Genomic DNA, 22424 nt, shown 5'->3' on the forward strand with positions numbered 1-22424 from the left:
GTTGAGACCTAAGTTTTATATTTATATCAGAAGCCCTGAAACTAGGAGCAACTGAGACAGGCCATCAACTGTGATCATTTTAACTGGTAAAACAACTGAGAGGAAGCAAATGCTAACCAGCCCGTCTATTTTTCTGTATTGAATTTAGATTCTGAAGTGCGGAATCTAGTAACCTTAAACAGTGAGTTTTAATTGCTTAAACATAAAAATCCATACTCAGAATAATAAAATATAATCAGATTTGCTCCTTTACAATAATTGTCAGTATCTTACCTGCAATCCCTAATTCACCAACTTCTTCAGAGGACAGTAAGGTTGGTGGCATTGACTTGTCTTGACTAGTTGCGATGTGCTAACGTGTAAATAACATATTGTACCTGCCTGTGATGTGAACACGACTGACATTGCATGAAGGTTACTTGTTTGCTGCCATTTCTATCCAGAATGTTTGCTTACTGTTACAGTTTATATGCATGAAAGATGACATTGCTAAGGCCCCCCTAACTTGAAAAAAAATAAAGAAAAAAAAAAAGGAATGTTGGATGCATGTGGGGCATGGGCACTAACTGGGCTAACCGTTATACATTTACCTTTTAACAGTAGCTGACGAGACTAAGCTCAGTACAATGGATGACCAGAAAACAGGTAAGAATTGACAGTAAGGCTGTTGCTATAGAAACCTTGGTCAAAGCAGCTTACCACAATTACAGAACTGCCAATCAAATTGCATGAAAACATGAATATTCCAGTACTTGCATGGCTGCTCTCTATTGTTGTGAATAATCAAGTCATAGAGAAAAAGAAAATTCTCTATAGAGATAAGTATCTAGGGTGGTATATTCAAGCAGGTCATATATATCTGACTGTAGGTAGACACCTGTTTCTACACTTTAAACTCATAAATATTCACAGTTGTCTTGATTTTTGTCCTTTCAACGAAATCTTGGAAAATCTTCTCCTCGCTTCAAACTGAGAGGAATGTAGAAGAGTCGAATGTTTGGCTCACACTGCTAACACAGTGCTTGAAAATAATTCCTTTAATTCCAAAATTACTATCTTTGCCTTGAGTGGTCATCAGATAGATGTTGTGAGTTGAACTGAGGAATATTAGTGCAACTCGATTTGCTTTTGGAACTGAAACCAGAGCAGTGTAACAGAACAAAAGAATATGTAAATAGAATATTTTTCACATACGATAGATTGTAACACTTCACACAATGATAATGAGAAATAGCTTTCAAAGCATATTTTTTATTAGTAATTAAAATAATGCACCAACTGCAATTATTAGCCTTTATGATTTATTAATACAAGTTAGCTTTTGACCTTTGGAATGCTGTTTTAATTAGGCTAGATCCAGAGGACACCATAACATTACTTAGCTCTAATTAGGAACAATTCACCTTTTAAACCTGACAATATTATTTATTTTAGCATGATTTGGGGAGCAGGGCATTCCATGCAGAATTTATGATTAATAATTCACAACTGCATCTCTGTTTAACGACACTTTACAACATGAGTAGGAACATTGAGAAGCTGTAACTAATCAATTGACTGCATTATATTTTTTATTAAAACAGATAAAACTTCAAGCTCTTAAAATGTTGTAGAATATGGTCATAAACTTGCAACCTTACAAATTGAGTATGAATAAAAAAAAATAATATTGAATGTTTTGAAAGATTAGGGCCATCAGAATGTATGAATTGTGTTAATGGTTATGGTAAGAAACAGAGCTTGGGAACTGCCTTCACCATGAGCACTATTCACAGAAAAAGAAGTTAAAGATCAAACACAAATTACTTGTAAATAATTCTTCATTTAATTATTAGCCTGCTTATTGGAATGGGATGTGATAACAATGATGTAAATCCTGTGTTTTAGCAAAATATGATGCTTAGGTTTAAAAGTGCATAGTGCTTTTGGTGGTATCAACAGAGTATAGTTTTTCTATATGTGTGACACCTGGATTAAATTCCAAAAAGAGACACGTCAGACAACTTGGGTGAACGAGCGTGACCATAACCATCTGGACTAAGCAGTTACATATTTTGTGCACAGCAAGCTCAGTGGCTGGAAAAAAGGGAAAAAAAAAAAACCACACCACACCTTTGACTGTACTTTTTCTTATTTATTTTGTGTGCTTTTAACCAGGTTTAGTATGTAAACATTGCATTTCTCCCATTACTGAAGATGGATGTGGTTTTTAAACAAACCACTTACTGCAATTTGGCTGAAAAATCATCTGGTATAAGAAAAAAAATACGTCAAATGTGTGGTGAACTATGATTTGATGAACTGTAGAAGCCAGACAAATTCAGCATATATTTACTTAAAAGAAAAATAAAAACAAACACTGTTGCAGTCAAAGTTGGATTTAATAGTATTAGCTGAAAAGGAGAGCGTAGAACTCACCAGCCCTAGTAACTATAATAGATTTTTAATTATTTTTCTTTCTGTAGTTCACTTGAAGTGCCTAATCCTTGCAGTGTTTATAGTTCATTCTAGAGGTTAGAAGTATATTCAGTAGCAATTGAGCGTGGCTCATTTATTGAGTCCCAGGCATGCTAGCAGGTTGTTTTTTTCTTTTTTCCATGTCCACAGTGAGGAAAGGCCAAAACACTCTCTCTCAAGCCAAACAACAGCAAAACAAACAAGCAAAACCAACAAGCAAAACCAACAAGCAAAACCAACACAGGAGATGTATTTAAATTATTTATTTTTACGGGATGCTTTTAAAGTAAACTTTTGTTAAATGGAAACAAAGCTGAAATACTTTTGATGCAGTTACTTGTTTTAGTCTTCCCCTGCCCCCCTTCCAGCAAAAAATGTTACTCTTTTTGTATGAATTGAACCAGAAATAGAAGAATTTATCAAATCTAATGTAGCAGATGTTAGTAAATTCAAAAATAGACTAATGTCCTTTAAGAAAGTGCTTAAAAGTAGACTTTGTGCCTTTGCAAAACTGCTTTAATCAAATAGAGGGAAGTTTTTGACGTCACTGGTAGCATTTAACCTAAGAGTTAGTAAAAATAATGTTCCAGAAAGAAACAAAAGCATCATTTAAAATCATTTAAAGGGAAGTGCTTTTATAGCACTAAAAAAATACTTTTATAGCTTTTAAAAATAGTCACCAAAGGAAGCCTCCTACGTCCTTTAACACCAGACTTTTTGCCTTTGCAATTCGCCCATGCAGACTTGTGGCACCTTATAAATACTTAACGTAAGATTAGAGAGGTGGGAGCATCGTGAGTTGTTAAACAGTCAGTGCAACGGGAAAAAAAGGGGGCTTGGAGCAGGGAGCATCACATAGGTTTAATGTGGTCTGTGAGTATTAGATGTTTCATTGGATCTGTGTGTGCGGTGAAGCCCTGAGGTGCCTGTGCCACATGAGAGCCGATGCATGCAACGCCTGTAGGTCGTGCATGAGCAGAGGGTGCTGCATGGTCTGGAGAGCAAGGCTTGGCATTATCCCCAGGGACTGGCCAGCTGAGACACAAGGGTGGCGGTGCATGCGTGGTGGGCAGGGGCTTGGGATGGCGTGAGCATGGCACAGAGCCTGTGAGAGGTGGATCTGGGTGTACGGCACGCAGAAGAGAGCAGCGTGGATGGACGTGTAAGCAGCGTGCAGGGAGGCTGCGCACGCGGTAGGATTTACGGATGGGGTGCTTCTGTGTTGCAGATGGCTGAATCCACCTCAAAGGGTGGATTATTTGTTAATAAAATTGTTGGAATGGAAAATTTTGATTAACTTCAAATTTTAAAAAATGATAAAAGAACCCCTTTCATCCCTCAGTCATATGAAGATGCTTTAGGTAGATGTGTTTTTTTTCTTTCTTTCTTTTTATTTTTCTGTTTCAAATTCTGCTGTCAAAATAGAACTCAGCAGATAACATTTCTGATGATTACCACCAGCACTGTAAAGTCTAGAAGAAAATGCTGACATTTTTGTATTTAGAATACAAGGTTTTGATGTGACTCATAAATTTTAAACAAAATGCATCTTAAAGAAAGTTTGCAGTTTCTCAATGGATTATGAATAAACAGCTCACTTTCTGGCTAGTGAATTCTAGTAATAAATTCTGAACTCACTCAATTTACAGGGAGGCTTAACCATATATTTTGAAAATAGCAAACTTGCTATGAAGTGGCCATAGAAGCTGGTGAAGGTATTGAAATACACATAGCTTTACGATCACAGTGCTTAAACTGCTTGTGTAATGACATTTTCCTCTTTCAAATTCTGCAACCTGTCCACATTTGTGTTCATGACCACCCAAGTTCAATAAATATTCATATCATTTCTGTAATCTGTTATTAGTTTTACAGTACTGAAGGAACATTAGGTCATATCCCATCTAGCTTTTCCTTTGGGAAAGCATAACTTACATAAATATTGTTCTCACAAAGATCTGTATTGGGTAGCAGGAAATGGAATTTTTTTTAATGTTCTGTATGAACATAAACGGGCATATAAATGCTTGCTTTATAATTACTGTTTACAAAAAGAGCCACTCAGTAATTAGGAAAAGATATACGAGCATTTCATTTAGAAGGTTGCAAAGCAGAATCTGGAATAAGGGAGTTTACAGTAAGTTGCCATGTAAGAGGATACCCTTTCCCTTTGTATATGAAACTGAATCTGTCAAACAGCTGGTTCATATAGGATTGTCCTGTCTCTTCTCTTCTTCTTTTTTTTCCCCCTTCAAAATGTTGCATTCATTTTTCTTTTCTGTCTTGTGGATTGTTTTTATCAAACCACAGTCCCAAAAAGCAAAAAACCAAAATCTTATTTGTTGTGTACTGCAGGCTTTAGTGGGGGACCAGCAATTTGTGACATATGTTAGGAAGTGGACAGTTTCTAGGGCATTGCCCAAGTTGAAGCTCTTTCACTTGGTATAGTGTTCTATGAAAATACTTGCATTAGACTTTGGGCCATGTTCGAAACTTGGGGGAACCTGGACTGCAGTTTGTTTGCACAGCTGGGAAGCCATCAAACATCCTTGTCCCAGCTGCCTGCTCTTGCTCACCCCAGCAGCTGCTCTGTGCCCCCAGCTATCCTCATGACCCTCACAACCAGGGGCGGTGGGCGAGAGGGTGGCTTCTTCTGTGAGATGCGAGTTCATCAAGATAAAATTCTGAATTTGGTGGCGTGTGTTTGTTTCCGGCTGAGGGTGAAAACAGCAGGACCCCAGACCTCTGGGGGAACGAAACTGCAGCAATTCTCCAGACCTGTGAAAAAGGATTGTTGTTTTGTTTCTGTTTACAAATTCATCTCAAAAGTAGGGCAGCTACAGGGAATTCTTTGACAGCTGCTTCTTGAATCTATTTGATCTAAGGGATTTTATTTTAACTTAGTTGTTCAGACTCTTAATAGATGAGTGGAAAATGACAGCATTTGTCACCTTGCTCTACCTAACACCAAGCTAGCAAAAAACACAGAGAGGACCTGCCATGCTGCCTTTCTGCAGGTCCCGCACCCCTCTTCCGGCTTCCATCCCACACCTCCCAACACTGACTGATGAGAGAAACTGTTATTAGTGCTATTCCTCCTCCCCCTTCCCCATTTAATGTAACTTCACATAACTGTGTCACAGAAGTTTGACAGATACTGTCTCTCCTCTCCTCCAACATCTGCCATAACAGGAATCAGTTCCAGAGCTTTATATTATTCTGGTATAAATACTTTAAAAAGATAACTCGTTTTTTGCATCATTCACACCAGACCTTGCTTACAAGCAGGTTGTTTTTTGCTTTGGTGGCCCTGTTCAGTGCTTGGCTCTGTCTCCTGGAGGTGTCTGGCTTTGAACAAGTCCCTTGATCTTTCTGTACCTCTGTAAGATGAGGGTGGTGACTAACTACCCACCCCCCGCCAGGGACTGCTGTGGTGCCACAGCACCCTTCTCTGTTCAGCTCCCTTCAGGTCAAGAAAAATGAGATTTTCTATATTCTGGGTGAGGGCTCTGATCTCATAACTTCAGGGAATCTGGCTGGGATGATCATGCCTCTTCTTTCTCTCAAGCCACAAATCCTATGGAAGAGCTGGCCAGGACTATTCTTCGCTTCTGAACAAAATCACTCTAAACAAACACAGTGAATTTTTATTTATCTGTTTATTGCCTGATAGATCTCTCTCCATTTTAACTGTGAGACCCAACTGTGCAATTGTCAGCACTGTGAGTGTGTGTATCTAAAAACAGAAGCTAGACATTTAGTCCACAAAGCCAAGAAGACAAGTCTGGATGGGGAAGGAGTTTTGCAGAACACTGGCTGCTAGGGCTTTCTTGGCACTCCTCTGAGCGTGCAGCAGTGATAAGAGCTGCCCTCAGCCCCAGCTGTAGGGCTGCCCAAGCACCAACCTGGGCACTGCCAGGAATGTGTTTCTTTTCCAGCTGGGTAGCTGGTATTGCCTGGCTAATTGGGTCCTTTCCACAGATTTTTTTTTTAAACAAATTCACAAAATCCCAGCAAGTCAACTGATATTTCTCAGAAGTATTTCATTATGAAATAGTTAGCATTTTGATGTGAGTCTTTAAAACTCAATTAAAACCAAACAACATGAAGCCAGAACAACATGAAGCCTTGAAGCCAGAAGTTGGGGTACTTTGCAAGAATATTACTCGAAACACAATAGGATTCATGCCCAGAATATGCTCTCAGTTGCTAGTACAGATGAAATTTTCATCTCTAAACAAAAAATAATTAATAGTTTTGTCTGATGCAGTTAGATATGTATCTCTGTTGTTTTCATGAGCTGTGTTTTTAAAGCCCCATGATTACTTTATCATTCAAATTGGTAAAATAATAGTAAGAGATGTTGGTATCTTTTCACTAATTTGAAAAGCCAGACGTTACTAACATTGTCGGTTTCGTTGACTATAACTTGACATACTCATTCACTTCTGAGACCAACAAATCTGCAGAGAATTCCCTACAGATTATTGAGAGATGATGTGAATAATGTTAAGTGTGTCCCCAAAGACTTTCACAATGGATATGCATAATCAAGCATGCAGTTCTCTACACTAATTCTAATTACTTTTTTTTTCTTCCCTAAATCACTAAGGTTCCCCAACCAGAGATGTGGGGCCTTCATTAGGTCTGAAGAAATCCAGCTCATTAGAAAGCCTGCAGACAGCAGTTGCTGAGGTGACTCTGAATGGTGATATTCCCTTCCACCGCCCACGCCCACGAATTATCCGAGGACGAGGCTGCAATGAAAGCTTCAGAGCTGCCATAGACAAATCGTATGATAAACCTGTAGCAGATGATGATGATGAAGGCATGGAAACTCGTAAGTAAACTATTGTTATACATAAAGAATGTTAACAGTATAAGTTAATCCTTTAGAAGGTGATTAAAAGTGATAGAAAATTATCCTAGGGTTTTAAAAGAATAGAACTAACTTCTCTTCATGGCTTTGTTCAGGCTTTTGCCCTTCATATGCATTAGCAGATTGCAACACTCTGCAGCTTCCTTCCTTCCTAAAACAAGGAAATAAGATTATTAGGATTATGTTTACTTAAATTACTTACTATGAAAATTTTCTCTAAGACAGCTAATTAATTTACTGATGTAAATTAGAAACATTTTACGCAGAAAGAAAAAGAAACACTGAATTCATGTTACAAAAATATGTGCATCTAACTTAGAAAGGGTACATTTGTAGTGTCTGGGGGAAAAAAAAGAAATCACTGTCCTTTAATTAGAATGAGTAAGGCTGGCAGATCTAATAAAATATAAAGTTAATGATCAGCTATTACCCACCCTAATGGGCATTCATTTACATTTTCAGTTCTTTAACCCGAAGTATGACCCAACATGTGGAGAATGTCATTAACATAAAAGAATCACTTCAAAGCTAACCTTATCATTATTGAACTATGTAAGAATGGGCTGGTAAAATGACAACTCATATTGAATGAAAATAGTGTGAATGGTAAATTACCTCAATCAGGGGTTGTATTAAAATTATTGAATTTTTAACCTTCATGTTGTACTAGTTTCGACTTGTCACACACCAGCAGCTTTTTTTTTTTTTTTTAATCTACCTGCAGCTAGTTAGTAGTTTATGAATGAATAAGATATTTGGAAAGCTGAAGTGGTAAAATATTTAGCCTGAACACTAACAGAAAAAGCTTGAAAAGAGATTTTTCACTCTCTTTTTAAAATTTTTTTACTTTCAGAAAATCTTTCTCAGAAGTGTCATTCTATAATGTTCTGTTGTAAGCGACTTGTGTAGTCACTCTTTTATTTTTTAAAACTCTTCTGTTGTTTTTCTTTTAATATGTCTGTTTCTAAAACTGTTCTGAGACTGAAAGGGAGGTCATTTTGCCAGTCACTTTTCTCAAAGGTAGTTATGGACAGAATTAATTCTGCTTCCCTCTCACAGCACCTAGCAATTTCACGCAGCAGTGAGGCTAAATGCTGGTCTGGTGCTGTTGGCTGTCAATCTATTCCTGGCCAGTAGAAGAGCAGGTATGAGAAAATGCGTAGTGATCCTGATCATTCTCCCAAACTTCATGCCAGTGGTCTTCTGGGACACAAGACAGCATTTTTCTAAAGGGTCTTGTTTGTTGTGAGCCAACTGAGTAATATCCTGTTTTGAGGCATTAAATATCTAGGGCTTATCCAGAAGTTACACATGACAGCAAAACTTATCAAGAAAGACTTTCTAGGTGAGTATAGGTTTATGAGATTACTGCAAGAGGTTTTGAGCTTATTGATACAATGCATAGAGTGGAAAGGAACTGTTTGATGGCCTTTGTATCCTTTGCATGGGAGTAGTGGAAATCAGACAAAACCGTCTGGCTGAAAGTGAAATGCCATGGGGTGAGTCTTTGTCCTCATTTCCTCGTGGATGAAGAATTCTGGCATTGATGGACCAAGAGCCATCTTGGGAGAGCCAGAGCGAGGTTGTTCTCAAATCCCATATTGTACGGAAGGGCTGAACAAAGTGTGACCTAGGTACATGCATAGTACCGCACATTCTGTTGAAGTTGCATGCATTTTAATAGCTTCCATATATTACAATAAAACATCTAAATAGTAATCTGGAAACTTGGACTGCCAAGGTAATAGAAGCAGACAAGTTGTAAAGCAAATGCAGGATGTTGGCTGGACACAGCTCATTCGAGGAATGGCACAGAAGGCTCTCTAGGTTTTTGCTTCTAATGGTGGATGTGGAGTTTAAGAGCTGGCCCAGCCATGTGGGGCCTGGGATCAGCTCAAAATACTAGGTCTACAGTACTGAGGTCTGTCTTTTTCGGAACATTTCTGTGTCTGTGCAGTCTCCTCCACTTTGTGTAAATTATATGTGGCTTCAGATTTCAGAGAATTTGCCAAGTGATGTCTTCAGCTGGAAAAAGCCTGGACACCTTTGAATACATAGAAGTTGATTTAACAATCTGTTGCTAATGTGACTAATGTCTCACTGCTGCCATAATGACATGGCATAAGTTTTTTGGTTTTTTTTTTTTTTTTAAATTGCATTTAATTATTCCGTAATTGTTTGAAATTAAAATGTGGCTTTCTGGCATTATAAAACCCAGGCAAACATGTTGGTGGTCAATTTGCTGATGCCCTTGAGGTTGGATTCATTTGCTTTACTTGATATTTTTCCCAAGTATTTCTCCAAATGTTTCAGTGCTGAATGCTTTTTTCTTCCAGACATTGTGACCCTCTTTGGAGCAGCAAATAACAGCACTGCAATATATTTTATAGAATAATTCTTAACATGTCATCACCCAATATAGGAAAGCCATATAAATACAGGTAGCATATGTAGCAGAGGGGCTAACTCTCCTATGAATGTATTTGCTGTCCTTGGAAAAAGATGTTATTAAATTACTAGATGCGGGATGAAAATCAGATCACTGTGTCCAGTTCCAGGACAACATTTTAAGAAGTATTTGAGAAGATGGGTATGAATTTTAATCTCTGTAAAGAAGTAATATTTGTGGAAAGGTGTGGGTGTTTAGCTTTTACAGATCATTTTGCCTGATTCTCTTTTCTTGTTGTTTTTTTTTTTGTTTTTTTTTTTCCTTTTTACCTCCTTAATACTCGAAATAGCTGACTGAAAGCAAAATGTTTATCTTTAGTGACTTGAATGAGAGCAGGGCATTTGGATTGGGAGAGATCGGCAAAGCTTTCTAATCTTTTGCTGAATCTTAATTGCTAGAATCTACGGCTGTATTAAATATCACAATAAGAGGCCTGGAAGCTTAGTGGCAAAATAGCTTCACATTAAGTAGCTTTGATTCCTCATGTGCATCTTTTCCATTTTATGGCCTAATTAGGAGAATAGCTTCATAATACCTGTTTGTGTAGATCTCTTCAGTACAGTGTGGTTCATGAAATGACGCTAGTTTTCAGCTTTAATTGATGTTTAAAGTATACTCCAATTTATTTTTTTTGGCTTCAGCATCCTGCATAGAGAGGGGGGAGGAATAGGAGTCTGCAGGAAAAGAAGGAAGGAAATAACAGCACCAAAGCAAATGCATTCTGTGTCTTGTGGCAACCTAATGTCATTACTTCAACTTAGCAGAAATGAGAAGTTTCATTTGTAGCCTGGGCTTGAATTTTTAATTGAGCAGCCTTTGCATTTGTTCTAAACACTAGTAATTAGGTGTATGTTAATTGCAGAATGACTGTTCTGCATAAAAGTGAAACGAGTTTCTTCATGTCATGCCTTTTTAAGAAAACTGGAAATCTATTTACTCCAGTAGAGTCACCAGTGTTTATTTCGAGAGAACAGGTGTCCTACATGTAGTTCACACAACTTGTTCTAAGCTATGGAGTTAACTGCGAGCAAAATGTGTGTGATAGACAAATATTTATTGTAGCACAACTGTGGAAAGGAGGCAATATTATTTCCACAGAATATGCAAAACAATAAGACGAGGCATTGTTATGACAAGTTGTTCAGCAACTCAGCATAGCACAATACACTTAATACATATTTAGGAGTAAAATAATGTGTTGTCATATGAATATGAACAACCATAGGACAAAATATGTTCATCTTTAAAATTCTAGAAATTCTGGAAATGAAGTACCAAGTAAACATTTGACTTCAGAATTTGCCAGATTTCTAATTTTTAATTTTTAATTTTACTAATTATAATCATTTGCAAGTACAATCATTTAAATGTCTATTTGGTTTAATGGGAACAGATTGTAGCTATAAATTAACATGCAAAAAATTAGCATCTCTATTCCAAAGTGGTTTTCCAATACTCTTAATAATAATTAAATATCATCCCAAACTTTGTCTAAACAACACTTTCACAAAAAAAAATACAAGTACAGCTAGTACACAGATGTATAGGAAATGCCTATTCATTTTCTAAAATAAAATTATCCAAACATTAAATCAGTGCCTACAACTGAGAAGTTGTTTCATCTGCTTAATTGATAGCAGTCCTGAGGATAAATTAATAAGAATTTTGGGGACCATGTTTTTTCTTTTTCTTTTTCTTTTTTATTCTTTTTTCCCCTTGCTGGTGATTTGTAATTCAGAGTATGTAATTCAGAGCTGAGATTCAAAAATAGTTATTAATGTTGATATTTATCTAATATGGTATGTTTTTCTTGAAATATATTTATGTGATCTTCCAGGGTTGGAGAATATTTATAGAAATCTTGGGATACTCACTGAGCAAGTATTAAGTCTATTGGACAGGTCTGTGTATTATAATATTAGAGTATAAACACTATTTTCTTGGCAAGCATCTGAGAGAGAGAAGATAGAATATTGAGTGGCTTTCAGCTAGTGATTTGTAGACTTTTCAGGTTCAGTGAATTACTGGTAAGGTGAATATGAAAGATGACTAAGAAAAACAAATTTATATTCTACAGTACTCTATGTATGAGAAATTTCTTAAAAATCACACACTTTCATTGGCTGTAGAGGAGTCGCTGAGGTCTACAAATAACAGTACTAGTAGGAGTAATAATAATATGTAAACATATGCTAAATTAAAAGTGATTTATTTTTTTTTCCCTCTATGTCATGGCAATTTCCAAATTTTTTTGGCTATTAAAAAAAAAAGTTTATTTCCAATAGACTATACTTGAAAAAAAAATAATAAATTTTCCAACCTCTACTGCCAAAAGTTGTTTGGAGCCTCTTAGAGCTACAGGAAACACTACAAAGTATGCACCTGTGATTCTAATTGCTGCTTTATGCTGTCTGTTGGAAGATGGTGTAGCCCTGCTTTTAAGGTGATGATAGAACATGTTAAAGCTCCTGGGTGATCACAGCTTGACTCTAAGCTAAGTCAGAAAGGCTGCAGTATTCTAACTCCTGTGCTTGACATATTTTATTTCTTTCTCGCTAAACTACTGGGGGAGTTTTCAGTTTCTGATTGGATTGTTTCTTTTGGTCATTTCTGTTTCAGGCTTTCTGCAATACATGTAGTCTGTTTAAACTTGACCTTAGCTATACTCTAGGATTCTCTGGGTCTTGTTCTTGGATTAGAAACAGAGAAGAATCACGTTAGGGGCTCTTAAAATGTTTTGCTTGTTGCGCTCGGTGGAATCTCCCCACCTGAGCCTCCCAAGCTGCTCCATCACAAGCAGTCTATGGAAGAACAAAAGCCATGATGCATGACATGCTTTATACTTCTCCAGGAAATGAAGTAGTGCAAGAAAACCATTATAGTATTTGTAGCAGAAGAAAAAGTCTATTAAGGCTTCTATTGAGGGTTAACAGTCCTTAATGACTTTCATATTTTTATGGGAGTATTACTAAGAATTTCCTGACAGGGCATGCTGCACTGCTGCTGTTTCTTGCAGACATTTCTGAAGCTTTCTTCAACTGATTTAGATGGTGAAACAAAAGAGTCCAATTTACATCACTTTAATAATCCTCCCTATTAATCTATAAGTTATTCAGAATACCCACAATGCACGAATCAAGTTTTCAGAGTGTTCTGCAGAGGTGAATTCCTTGTCTTTAAGATTGCATGTAATAGCACACAGGGGCATTCCAGGAGAAACCCAAATCATCAGATACTGATTTTGGAAAAGAATGGAATTATTTTATTTTTGTCCATATAACCTGCTTGAAAATAAATTATGTAATATGCCAAAAAACTGCCTTTATTGTTTGTTGTTATCCCATTGATGTTTCTTAATTTGTACTTTCAGTGGAGGAAGACACAGAGGAAAGCTCAAGATCTGGTAGAGAATCTGTGTCTACAGCAAGTGACCAGCCATCCCACTCGTTGGAGAGACAGATGAATGGAAGCCAAGATAAAGGTGACAGAAAAAAGGCTGGAAAGGAAAAGAAGAAAGATCGAGATAAAGAGAAGGATAAAATTAAGGCAAAGAAAGGAATGCTGAAGGGCTTAGGAGACATGTTCAGGTAGGTCCTTTGCAATCAAATATGAGAATGAATTATAAAATGCAGCTTTGTCTTTTAGGTGAAGCCTTTATATTGTAACTGTTTCCTGAGGCCGTATTTTACTAGAAAAACACATGCACGACTTATTTAGGCATATCTCTCAGTTTCTGAGTTTATGAAAAGTGTCATGAAAGGAAAGCAGCTCAGAATGGAATAAAAGCTGTTGGGTATAGTGGGCTAAAGGGACTGCAAAGGAAAAATGTGTTTTAAGAATTCAAGCTGCCTGGTCTGTAAAAGAGTCATTGCTGATGTCTAAGTAGTGCACATATTCCTCAACAGATCAAATATTTTTTTTTTTTTTTTTTTTTTTTTTTACTTCTTAACCTGTGCTGTTCCTAATCCTTTACCCAAAGCTTACGTGTTACTAAATGTGTGGGTATTTTTGCTTTACTGTTAAGCTGTTTGGTGTTATGGAAGTAAGATGCGAAAGAGATACATCAGTTTGAGAATGCAAAGCAGCAGGCTTGTGTCAAGGAAATCAGGATCTAAATAAGATTGGGTGTTCTGTGAACCCACACTCTGGAGAAGGGGTCAGTGTAAGACCTGATTTTTACCAAGTACTGAATTTTTTGAAGGGAGACGGTTGTCTCTCCAGCAGACATAAGGGATCTGAAAGGAGCAGACTGCTGAGGGACACCCTGCTGTTCTGGGTAAATGGTGAAACATGACAAACACCTTTGAACACTTGTGGGAAGGGGTGAGAGAGTAAGAAAATCAGTCTTTATTTTAACTAGCTAAAGTAAATAAATATATTTCCAAGAAAAAATAATATGGAAGTGTTTGATTTCTTTTATGTATGCAGTGATTCACTATTTAATTTTGAAGTGAGATACTGGTATTATTTTAAAGCTTTACTAACAGTGATTCTACTCTGAAAACTTTTAAGTGGAGCTTCAATTTACTTAAAACCTGTTATCATCTTTATCCTGTGATTGAACTTTGGTTGTACCTGCTGAGGTTCTTGAGAGTTGTTCTGTCAGAATGACATTACAAAACTAGTTAACTTTGGATTGAAAAAGTTTGAAAATAATAGTTAGAAAATTTATTTAGAAAAGAAACAAAATCATATCAGGTTGTTAGGCAGCATACACAACAGTACCAAAAGTGTCAGAAAAGATAGCCCCACACTTCAGTAGGAGGAGAGTACCTCAGCCTGATCGTATGAACGTGCTATGGGGCTACCTTCATTTTCTGGGTGCTTGCCTGCCTGAATTGAAGCCCAGCGCAGGGCTGCACCGTGTTCAAGGGGAGAGGAGAAGGTTAGGGATGCAAAATGCCAACCGGTTCTTTTCTGTAGTCTTTGCCATTTTTCTGCAGCTTTGTTTTAGGACTTTAAGATTTCTGGTGTAAATGGCTATGACAATATAAATGACAGGCAAAATTGAGGCAAATTATACATGATAAATTCTGCAGGCTGTAAGTAACGGTAACATGAGTGCTATTTGGTGAGCCAGTTCAGTCAGAAGGTATTGCACAGCATCTAGAAAGCTGGGCAGCTCCTTAGTCTTTGGGTTCCCCCTGTATAATGCTCCTCGTGCCCAGAGGACCTGTGAGGGAGCTGCTTCATCTTGCAAGTGTTGGTACGGAGACAAAGATCTGACTTGCAGAGAGTCCCCTCCAAACAGGGAAGGCTTCTTGTTTCGGAGAGCCAAGTCAGTCCAGACCTTGTCATCTGCTTTCTTCCCTTTCGGCGTTAGAGCCTCGTGTCTGGTGTTCCAGTGTAGCTCTGAAAGCTCTGAATGGAAATTAATGTGAAAGCGGCAATTAGTACAATTTTTAATCAGACACTCCCAGCAAAATATGAAGTAACCTTGTCTGTATGTTTGATATAACACTTCTTACATCTTTAATCTGAAAACTATAATTTTACTGATAAGAAGGTCTAATGATCACTTTGTTGTCTGCACTTCCTAACAGTCAATGTTTCCTTGAGTTATTTTTTCCCTCAGTACCATTTCTGAGTGAACTTTACTTTTCAGTCTCCTCTTAATTAACGTGGGAGCAGTGCTATCCGGATGCAGTTTGACTTCTCCTGGATCTTTAAATTAGCTTGCACCTTGTCAGCCCACCCAGGAGAGGTGCTCCTGGCAAACAGGAAAATGCTGATTGAAGGAATTAAATGTTATGCCTCATTTCCACTCGGTGCTCAGATTTGCTTTGTTGACAGGCATCTCAATAATGTTTGAGAGAGAGGCTTTATTATGGCTGAAAGATAAGCTAGTGCTTCTGCCTATACCATGCTTTGTTTTTGCTGTATATCCAACATACATCATAGATACCGAGTAATCAGGGAAAGAAGTGGTGCAGTGGAAAATAATGATGACAGTAACACTTGAAATTCAAGCCATGATCAAAGCGTAATTGGCTGTTTGGGTTCTTTGTAACACTGTCATTTCTTTGTAGGTCTTTTTCTTTTCTCCTTTTTCTTTCTTTCCTCCTTTTCATTGCTCTTATCGTAAAACAATCTTTCTTCATTAAGTTGTATGGGCAAGAACACTTGCGGGGTGAAATTACTGTTAACTGACACTTTATTCGATGCCTGTATTTAGCCAAGGGGCTTTTTACTGCCTGTATGCAAACTGACAGCTTCTGAAGCGGAGTCTATGTAATGTATAAAAATAAGTCTCCTTGCCTTCAGTTAAAATCTTAGGATTTGGTACTGGGATCTTCATTAAACTGTACCGTGAGATGAGAACTCCCACAAGGGGATCCTAGGTTACATTTATCCTTCAGCATCTAGTCATCATTTCCAAGAAATCCCAGGATGATTCAGATAGCAGGTTAAAATCATAAGTAAATCTTTTAAGTACTCGCATTGTTTTACTGCTTTCATCAAACAGAGCAGAGAGGCTTGATGTAACCGTGAGCGAGAGCTGTAAAACACAGTGCTCTGACACACCAAGCTCCCCTTGTTTCCTGAGGACCTTTGCTCACACTGGGCTGCAGACAGTCTGGAAGTTCACCTTTCTCTCAATGAAATAAATCTGTCTGAGTACGTGTGTATTTCTTTTTCCAAATTGACATTTGAGAGCAGAAGAGAATAATATTTATAAATTTGACATTTGGCTTAATGGTCTCTCTTTCAGCTCACAGATAAATATAGGGTATAAGTAAACCTAGAAAAATGTTGAACAAAAATATTGATCTCTCTGGGGAGATTCTGACAGATCAGCTTTGGTGCTGCTTGTGGGTGCTGCAGAGCTTGCTTACACCAGAACATATTTGTTTTACCTGAGCAGTTGCATCATCCCCCTGTCTGTCTTATCCCTGCAGTGGGATTATGTGTTATATTCTCTGTCTTTAATCACATACCGGGGAGAGGCTGTGCAGTTCCACCTTCTCCACTGCTGACATTTAAGGGGTGCCTGGATGGCCATTGACAGCTGAGCAAATAATTTTGGGGAAGCTGATAGAAAGTTCTGCTAGTTTTTGTGTCTTGCTGCTAAGAAGGCTTGAATGGATGTATGTTTTGACATCAGAAGATTATAAAAATCTTTATGCATCTCCAACTGGAAGCTAAAATACGTTTACTCATTTCTGAGTGTGATTTTGTTTATTTCTGTAGAGATTTTTCTTCCTGATTAAACGAACCTGACAAAACCATCCAGTTGATAAATAAGTCATTGTAGTACTGCGTTAAGCAAGAGGCTCCGTAGTTTCAAACAGTGCACCTATAATTAGTGCTGGTAGGGATGCATTAATTTGATGGGCTTCTATGTTGTGGGATTCTGTGATGTTCCTCTCCTGAGAGAGAAAATTGTGTATGCTGCTTACTTTTCCCTCCTCCTGCCCCTGTCAATAGAGGATATTTTAATTTATGAAAGTGGGGACTGTCAGTATGTAAGATTTGAGATTATTCTTACTTGTAGCTGTGCATGAAATGATGCTCTGCTGTGGTGCAGCTGATTGCCTGAGATCCTTATACTTCCTCCCTGCTTATTCACAGTGTACAAGCTTGGATAAAGTCTTTAGATGGTTGACTAGCCTGATGAAATAATATGTCATAGATGGAAGAAGTGGCAGCTCTGCATCTTTCCCCAGCTTCCCCAAACCACGTATAATATTCTCTGATAGCCCAAAACCATGACTTGGTAACACAGTGACATCACTATGATTGTTCCATTAATGTTTTGGATTTTATTTTGTTTGCAGGGAAGTAGAAGGCCACAATCTTACTGGGGATTTTGTATAGGAGGACTCTCAATGGAGAGTTTTGTGATTGAAAAATTATGTCTGGCAAAGTGCTCAGTCTCAGGAAACGCTGTGTCTGAGGAATAACGTGTTTAGAGAAACTGAACTACTAAGATGTTGAGAAAAAAAGAGAAAGGCAGCTTTGGGTTTCCAAAAGGAAGAAGAGAAGTAGCAACAAGTCATGTCATGGTAAAATAATATTGGAGGGACAGTCACTGTGTGATAACAAAAGCATGCTGAAACAAATTGATATATATCAATACAATGAGATAAAAATGGGTTTGAAAATACAAATGGTATGTTTGAGTTTTTGTGGGGAACTGCTGAGGAGAATGAAAGATGTGGGGATATACCTACTGTGTCTTAACCTCTAGTTGAATTTAGAAAATATTTTCATTATTTTTGGAGTTTGCTAATGAGAAGGATGTAATATACTTTGAAGTAACTGTGGATAAGTATGTAACAAGAAATAAATACATTTTCTACTGTAGGAATTAAAACCTCAGTCCACAGAAACATAGTTTGTCAGTGGGGAAGCACGGGGTGTTGAAGTTTATGGAACAAGACAATATATTTAACATTAAACATATGCATAGGTGTTTTTATTACTGGAGACTGTATATTTCAAGATCTGGCCTGTCAGGTTGATAAAAATGTAAATCTGTGACGTACGGTGACTAATCTTCAATTCCTCTCTTGATTATTGTAGCATCCAGGTGAGTAAATCAATGCACTGAATAGTGAATGCAAATGTAATATGTCAGATTACCATTAAAATCTAATCCTAAAATTACATTTAAAATGATTACTGGGAGCCTTGTAGTGTTGTTTATTCCAGTTCTGTGAGAGGAAATAGATAATTTATTTTACAACCTTGTTTAGCTGAAATCAGATACACTGTTGTCTTTTTCCCCCCTTTTTCCCACACAGCTGCTTCCAAGGTGCTGAGAATATGTCCCTTTAATAACAACATTCAGAAAGTTTAATAACAACCTTCAGACTTTTAAGCAGACACATGGCAAAAAGGTTTCTGACTTGTGTAAAATACTGTTGAATTATATCCCAATCAACAAGACTGGCAAATACCTTGAACCTGATAAAGTCAGTGGTCTGATTTTCATCATGCAATTACTTAAGAAGCAGCAATAATTGTATTTTGTGTGGAAGCATGGCTAATAGGACTTCCTGTTGGTGAATAACACTTTGATACATGAACTTGATAGAAAACATGGGAATAAACTCTGCAAGTTAGACTTTTTTTTTTTTTTTTTTAAAGTGCTCTGCTTTTGGCACAAAATACCATAAATCTTGAGTCTTAGAACATAGAGGAAGAGATTATTGCTTAAGCACCTGTCTGTTGTATCATCTTAAACTTCAAAGATTGTTGCTTGTACACTGAATTGCACCTGGATTTGCTAATACTCATCTGAGAACATTGCAGACAGCTTGTGGTACTTATGCTAAAAATTTCATCAAAAAAGTTGAGCTGGGTCGTTGCTCAGGTAAATGGAATTTGGGGCCATTTGTGCTCTGTTTTTTGCCTGCTACTACTCTCTGTGCCAGCTGGCACAACTATCATTAAGTCCACATCTGCTTCCCCTCTTCTACCAGCTAGAAAAAGTGTGTGCAACCCACTGAAAGCCTAAATGCAAGGTCTAAGTGTGCTGGGTTTAATTTTTCTGGGGAAGGAGCGTAGTCCTCATCCTGGCTGCAAGCTGAATACTGCTAATGACACCTTGCTCTGCGCTGCTCTGGGCTACTTTGTCCTGATCCATTTTCAAAGTTTCAGGCAGCCCCTGGGATGCACACTCAGTAAAGCCTTTCAAATGAAATCAGCCATGCAGCAAATTGTCATCTTTGATGCAGACAATTACCCAGGACTCTTGCAAATGTCTTTCAAAGTATTTTCATATTCTTTACTTCCTTCTTTCCAATTAAAAGTAAATAAGGGACAGAAAGAGATAAGCTTGATTGAAAATAGCTTTTCTTTTCGGAAAGGCAAGCGATTCTCCTTTCTTCCTCTCCACACTTTTTCTCTTTCCTGTTGTTTCCTTCTGCATGGGGTAATCAGTTGCTTGGAGGAGATTTGAGTTTCATTGCCCGCATCCCCAAACACCCCGTAGTACAGATGTTGATGACTAAAATATAATTGGGGCAGGGGGCAGTGGAAAGGCAAATTCTTTTTTCTAATCCGAACAACCTCACATAATCTGTCAGGGATTTAAGGAATGTAGCTTCATTAAATGGTTAGTAAACTCTGTGACTTTTACACGAAACACAGAAAGCAGTGGTATGCAATTGTGCGAGAGAGATCTGAAACGAGAGATTAACATAATCGTATGTGGCTTTCTAGTTTGTCATTCTGACAGAAAGCAGCTCTTTGTTGCATGTACTCTTAACACCGGATTTTCCCATAGTAAATCTTGAACTTGTAAATCTGACGAGGGTATATTGTATGTTTTTTTAATTTGGATAGAATCAGAGCTTTTGTTTCTAACATCCTGAAATAAGTGTCGGGATGACCTGATACTAGAGACAAGTTCATAGTAGCTGCTAACATATTCTCCCAGTATTCTTCCTTTGCTTGTCAGTGAGTTTAAATAGAGAACCTTTGACATCTACAGTACCGTATCTGACTGCAAAGCAAGTGAGGGAGGCATGCAGCATGACAGCTGAGCCCTCCAAGATCCTTCCTGGCGCTCTGCAGCGTTTCTCTTCCAGGCCTGGAGTATGAATATAGAATGCAAGTGTCAAGGATGACACCTACTTTATAATCTCTGTAAAGCAAGCCTTTTCATAGAAGAATTTGTTGACAGTTCAGAGATTCAAAGTCAATTTCAGTTTTAGCTCGTTTAGAAATAGGATTTTTTCCTCCACCTGATGTGATAATTGAAGACTACTAACTAGTCAACGTGTTAGTCCCTAACAAAGTACGGTAAATAAATACTGTCTTCAGAAGCGAAGAATCTGTTAGATGAAAAGCTCCACTAATGGCATTTGTTTCATTATCTGTTGGAAATGTTCCTTGGGGATTTAATTTGCTGCTGATAGCACTGGTATATTGATACAGGTTACAGATGCTTTGCCTCTAGATTGTTTTTAAAGCTGAGTCTTTTTTTGAAAATCCTTTTTAAAAACAGGAATAGGAATGTATTTCTCAGAAGAAAATTAATGTAACTTGAAGTATTTTTACAGCAGAAGATGTCACAGGCTATTACGTCGTAGTTACTCGAGGTACCTAAGCGGGCAGCTGCAGGAGAGCTGATCCTTTTCTAAAAGACAAAGCTCTAACTTACAGCTGCGTTTCACTTCTTGTGAGCAATCTGGATTCACAGTGTGTAGGAATGTTGATGCCCTGCTAGGATTTTCGTGTGTCTTACTGTTGTGCAGAGAAATAATCATTAAATACAGAGCTGTAAAACACTTCAGTGAGAATGGCAAAATAGGTTTAAGTCAGTATGATTTCTGAAATGAAATATACTGGAATAGAAATAGTCTGTGAGGTCATGCATTTTCATGAATACAGTAAGAAAAGGGTGGATATAAGGCATTTAGAGAGCTTATTTAGGCTTTTATGTTGTTGTTGCTATTTCTGAGAAAAATAAGAGGAACAGAAGTTTTGTAGAAAGAGTAGAAGAGAAGCTGATATTAAGCTGATATTAGAAACACAATACCCATGGGGTTTGCAAGTGCTATGTCCCCACTTTGAATCCTTTTATCAGTTCTTCTAGAGGGGAAAAAAAAAAAAAGAAGAAAAAAAAAAAAGAAGCAATCAAACAAACAAAAGAAACAAAAAGGAAAAAAGTAGAATTAGGAGGAACTGAACAGACATTGAAAATAATACACTGATGGAATGATTCCGGCAGGAAGGGATCTCTGCTTGGTTCAACCCCTGCTCACAGCAGTCCAACTTGCACATTTCATCAGCTTGCCGAGTGTCAAGCCCCGTTGAGTTTCAAATATCTCCAAGGATGGAGATTCGGCTGCCTCTGTCGGCAGCCTGTTCCAGTGCTTAACCACTCTCCTAGTGAAAACTATTTGTCCTCGGTAAGAGGAGATGGGAACAAGATTCATTGAATAATCACTGGTACAAAAAATCAGAATCAATTAACATCTACTTATCCTTCTCACGAAGCACAAATATGTACGTAAAATAGGATTGTCATCCAAAAAGTTTAAATTTTAAAGGATGTTTGTGATACACGATTACCCTGAGGGTCTTGCTGGCCCTGACGTTCCTTGATCATCAAGAATATAGAAAATAACATGGCTAAGCAAACGTTTGTGACTGTGAGCCACCCATTGTGTGTTAAGTTTTAAGTAAAAATTTACCTGTAAACAGGTGATTTTTGCTGTGTTTCTGTGTGTCTTGCTCTAAATAGTTTTGAACTAGCAACTAGTGGGACACCAAGTGTGACTGTCTGATATGATACCTAATAGCAACCAGTATAATCCACTGAGCTAGAAAAGATTTCGATTTTCTTTAGAACCGAGGAAGAAACAGTCTACAGAAATCTTTCTTTCTACTATTTCATGTGACACTGGAAACTATCATCTGGTTTTCAATTAAAAATATAAATTCTGTGTTGCACTCATTCTGGTATTCTTCACTTTCATCTTGAAGTACAGATACAAAGTAAAACCTTGAGCATTTGTAGTTCAGCCAGTCACAAAGAAGGTGGTTTATATTACTTTTGGAGGGAGAGAAAATGTTATTTTAATTCTTTTTGTGTTCAGCACATTCTATAAAGTTTTGTGTAAAAACATAAGAATGCAGCGATACAAGGTTGAATGATAACTGGTAAGCCCCCTTACCCCGATA

General features: G+C 37.5%; 1 protein-coding gene across 24 annotated transcripts in view; it reads left to right on the forward strand.

Moving 5' to 3' along the window:
• Positions 1 to 22424, forward strand: part of PARD3 (par-3 family cell polarity regulator) — a 444438-nt gene that overhangs the window by 289055 nt on the left and 132959 nt on the right. For 13 of the 24 annotated variants that reach the window (XM_068673555.1, XM_068673556.1, XM_068673553.1 and 10 more), the window contains 4 exons: positions 149 to 181; positions 601 to 645; positions 7070 to 7297; positions 13156 to 13372. In XM_068673555.1, coding sequence (XP_068529656.1) covers positions 149 to 181; positions 601 to 645; positions 7070 to 7297; positions 13156 to 13372 — 523 coding nt within the window. The remainder of the gene's footprint in view (positions 1 to 148; positions 182 to 600; positions 646 to 7069; positions 7298 to 13155; positions 13373 to 22424) is intronic. The other 11 variants (XM_068673548.1, XM_068673537.1, XM_068673538.1 and 8 more) reach the window with 2 other exon arrangements.

The sequence above is a fragment of the Anas acuta genome, chromosome 2 (assembly GCF_963932015.1).
Source record: "Anas acuta chromosome 2, bAnaAcu1.1, whole genome shotgun sequence".
NCBI lineage: Eukaryota > Metazoa > Chordata > Aves > Anseriformes > Anatidae > Anas > Anas acuta.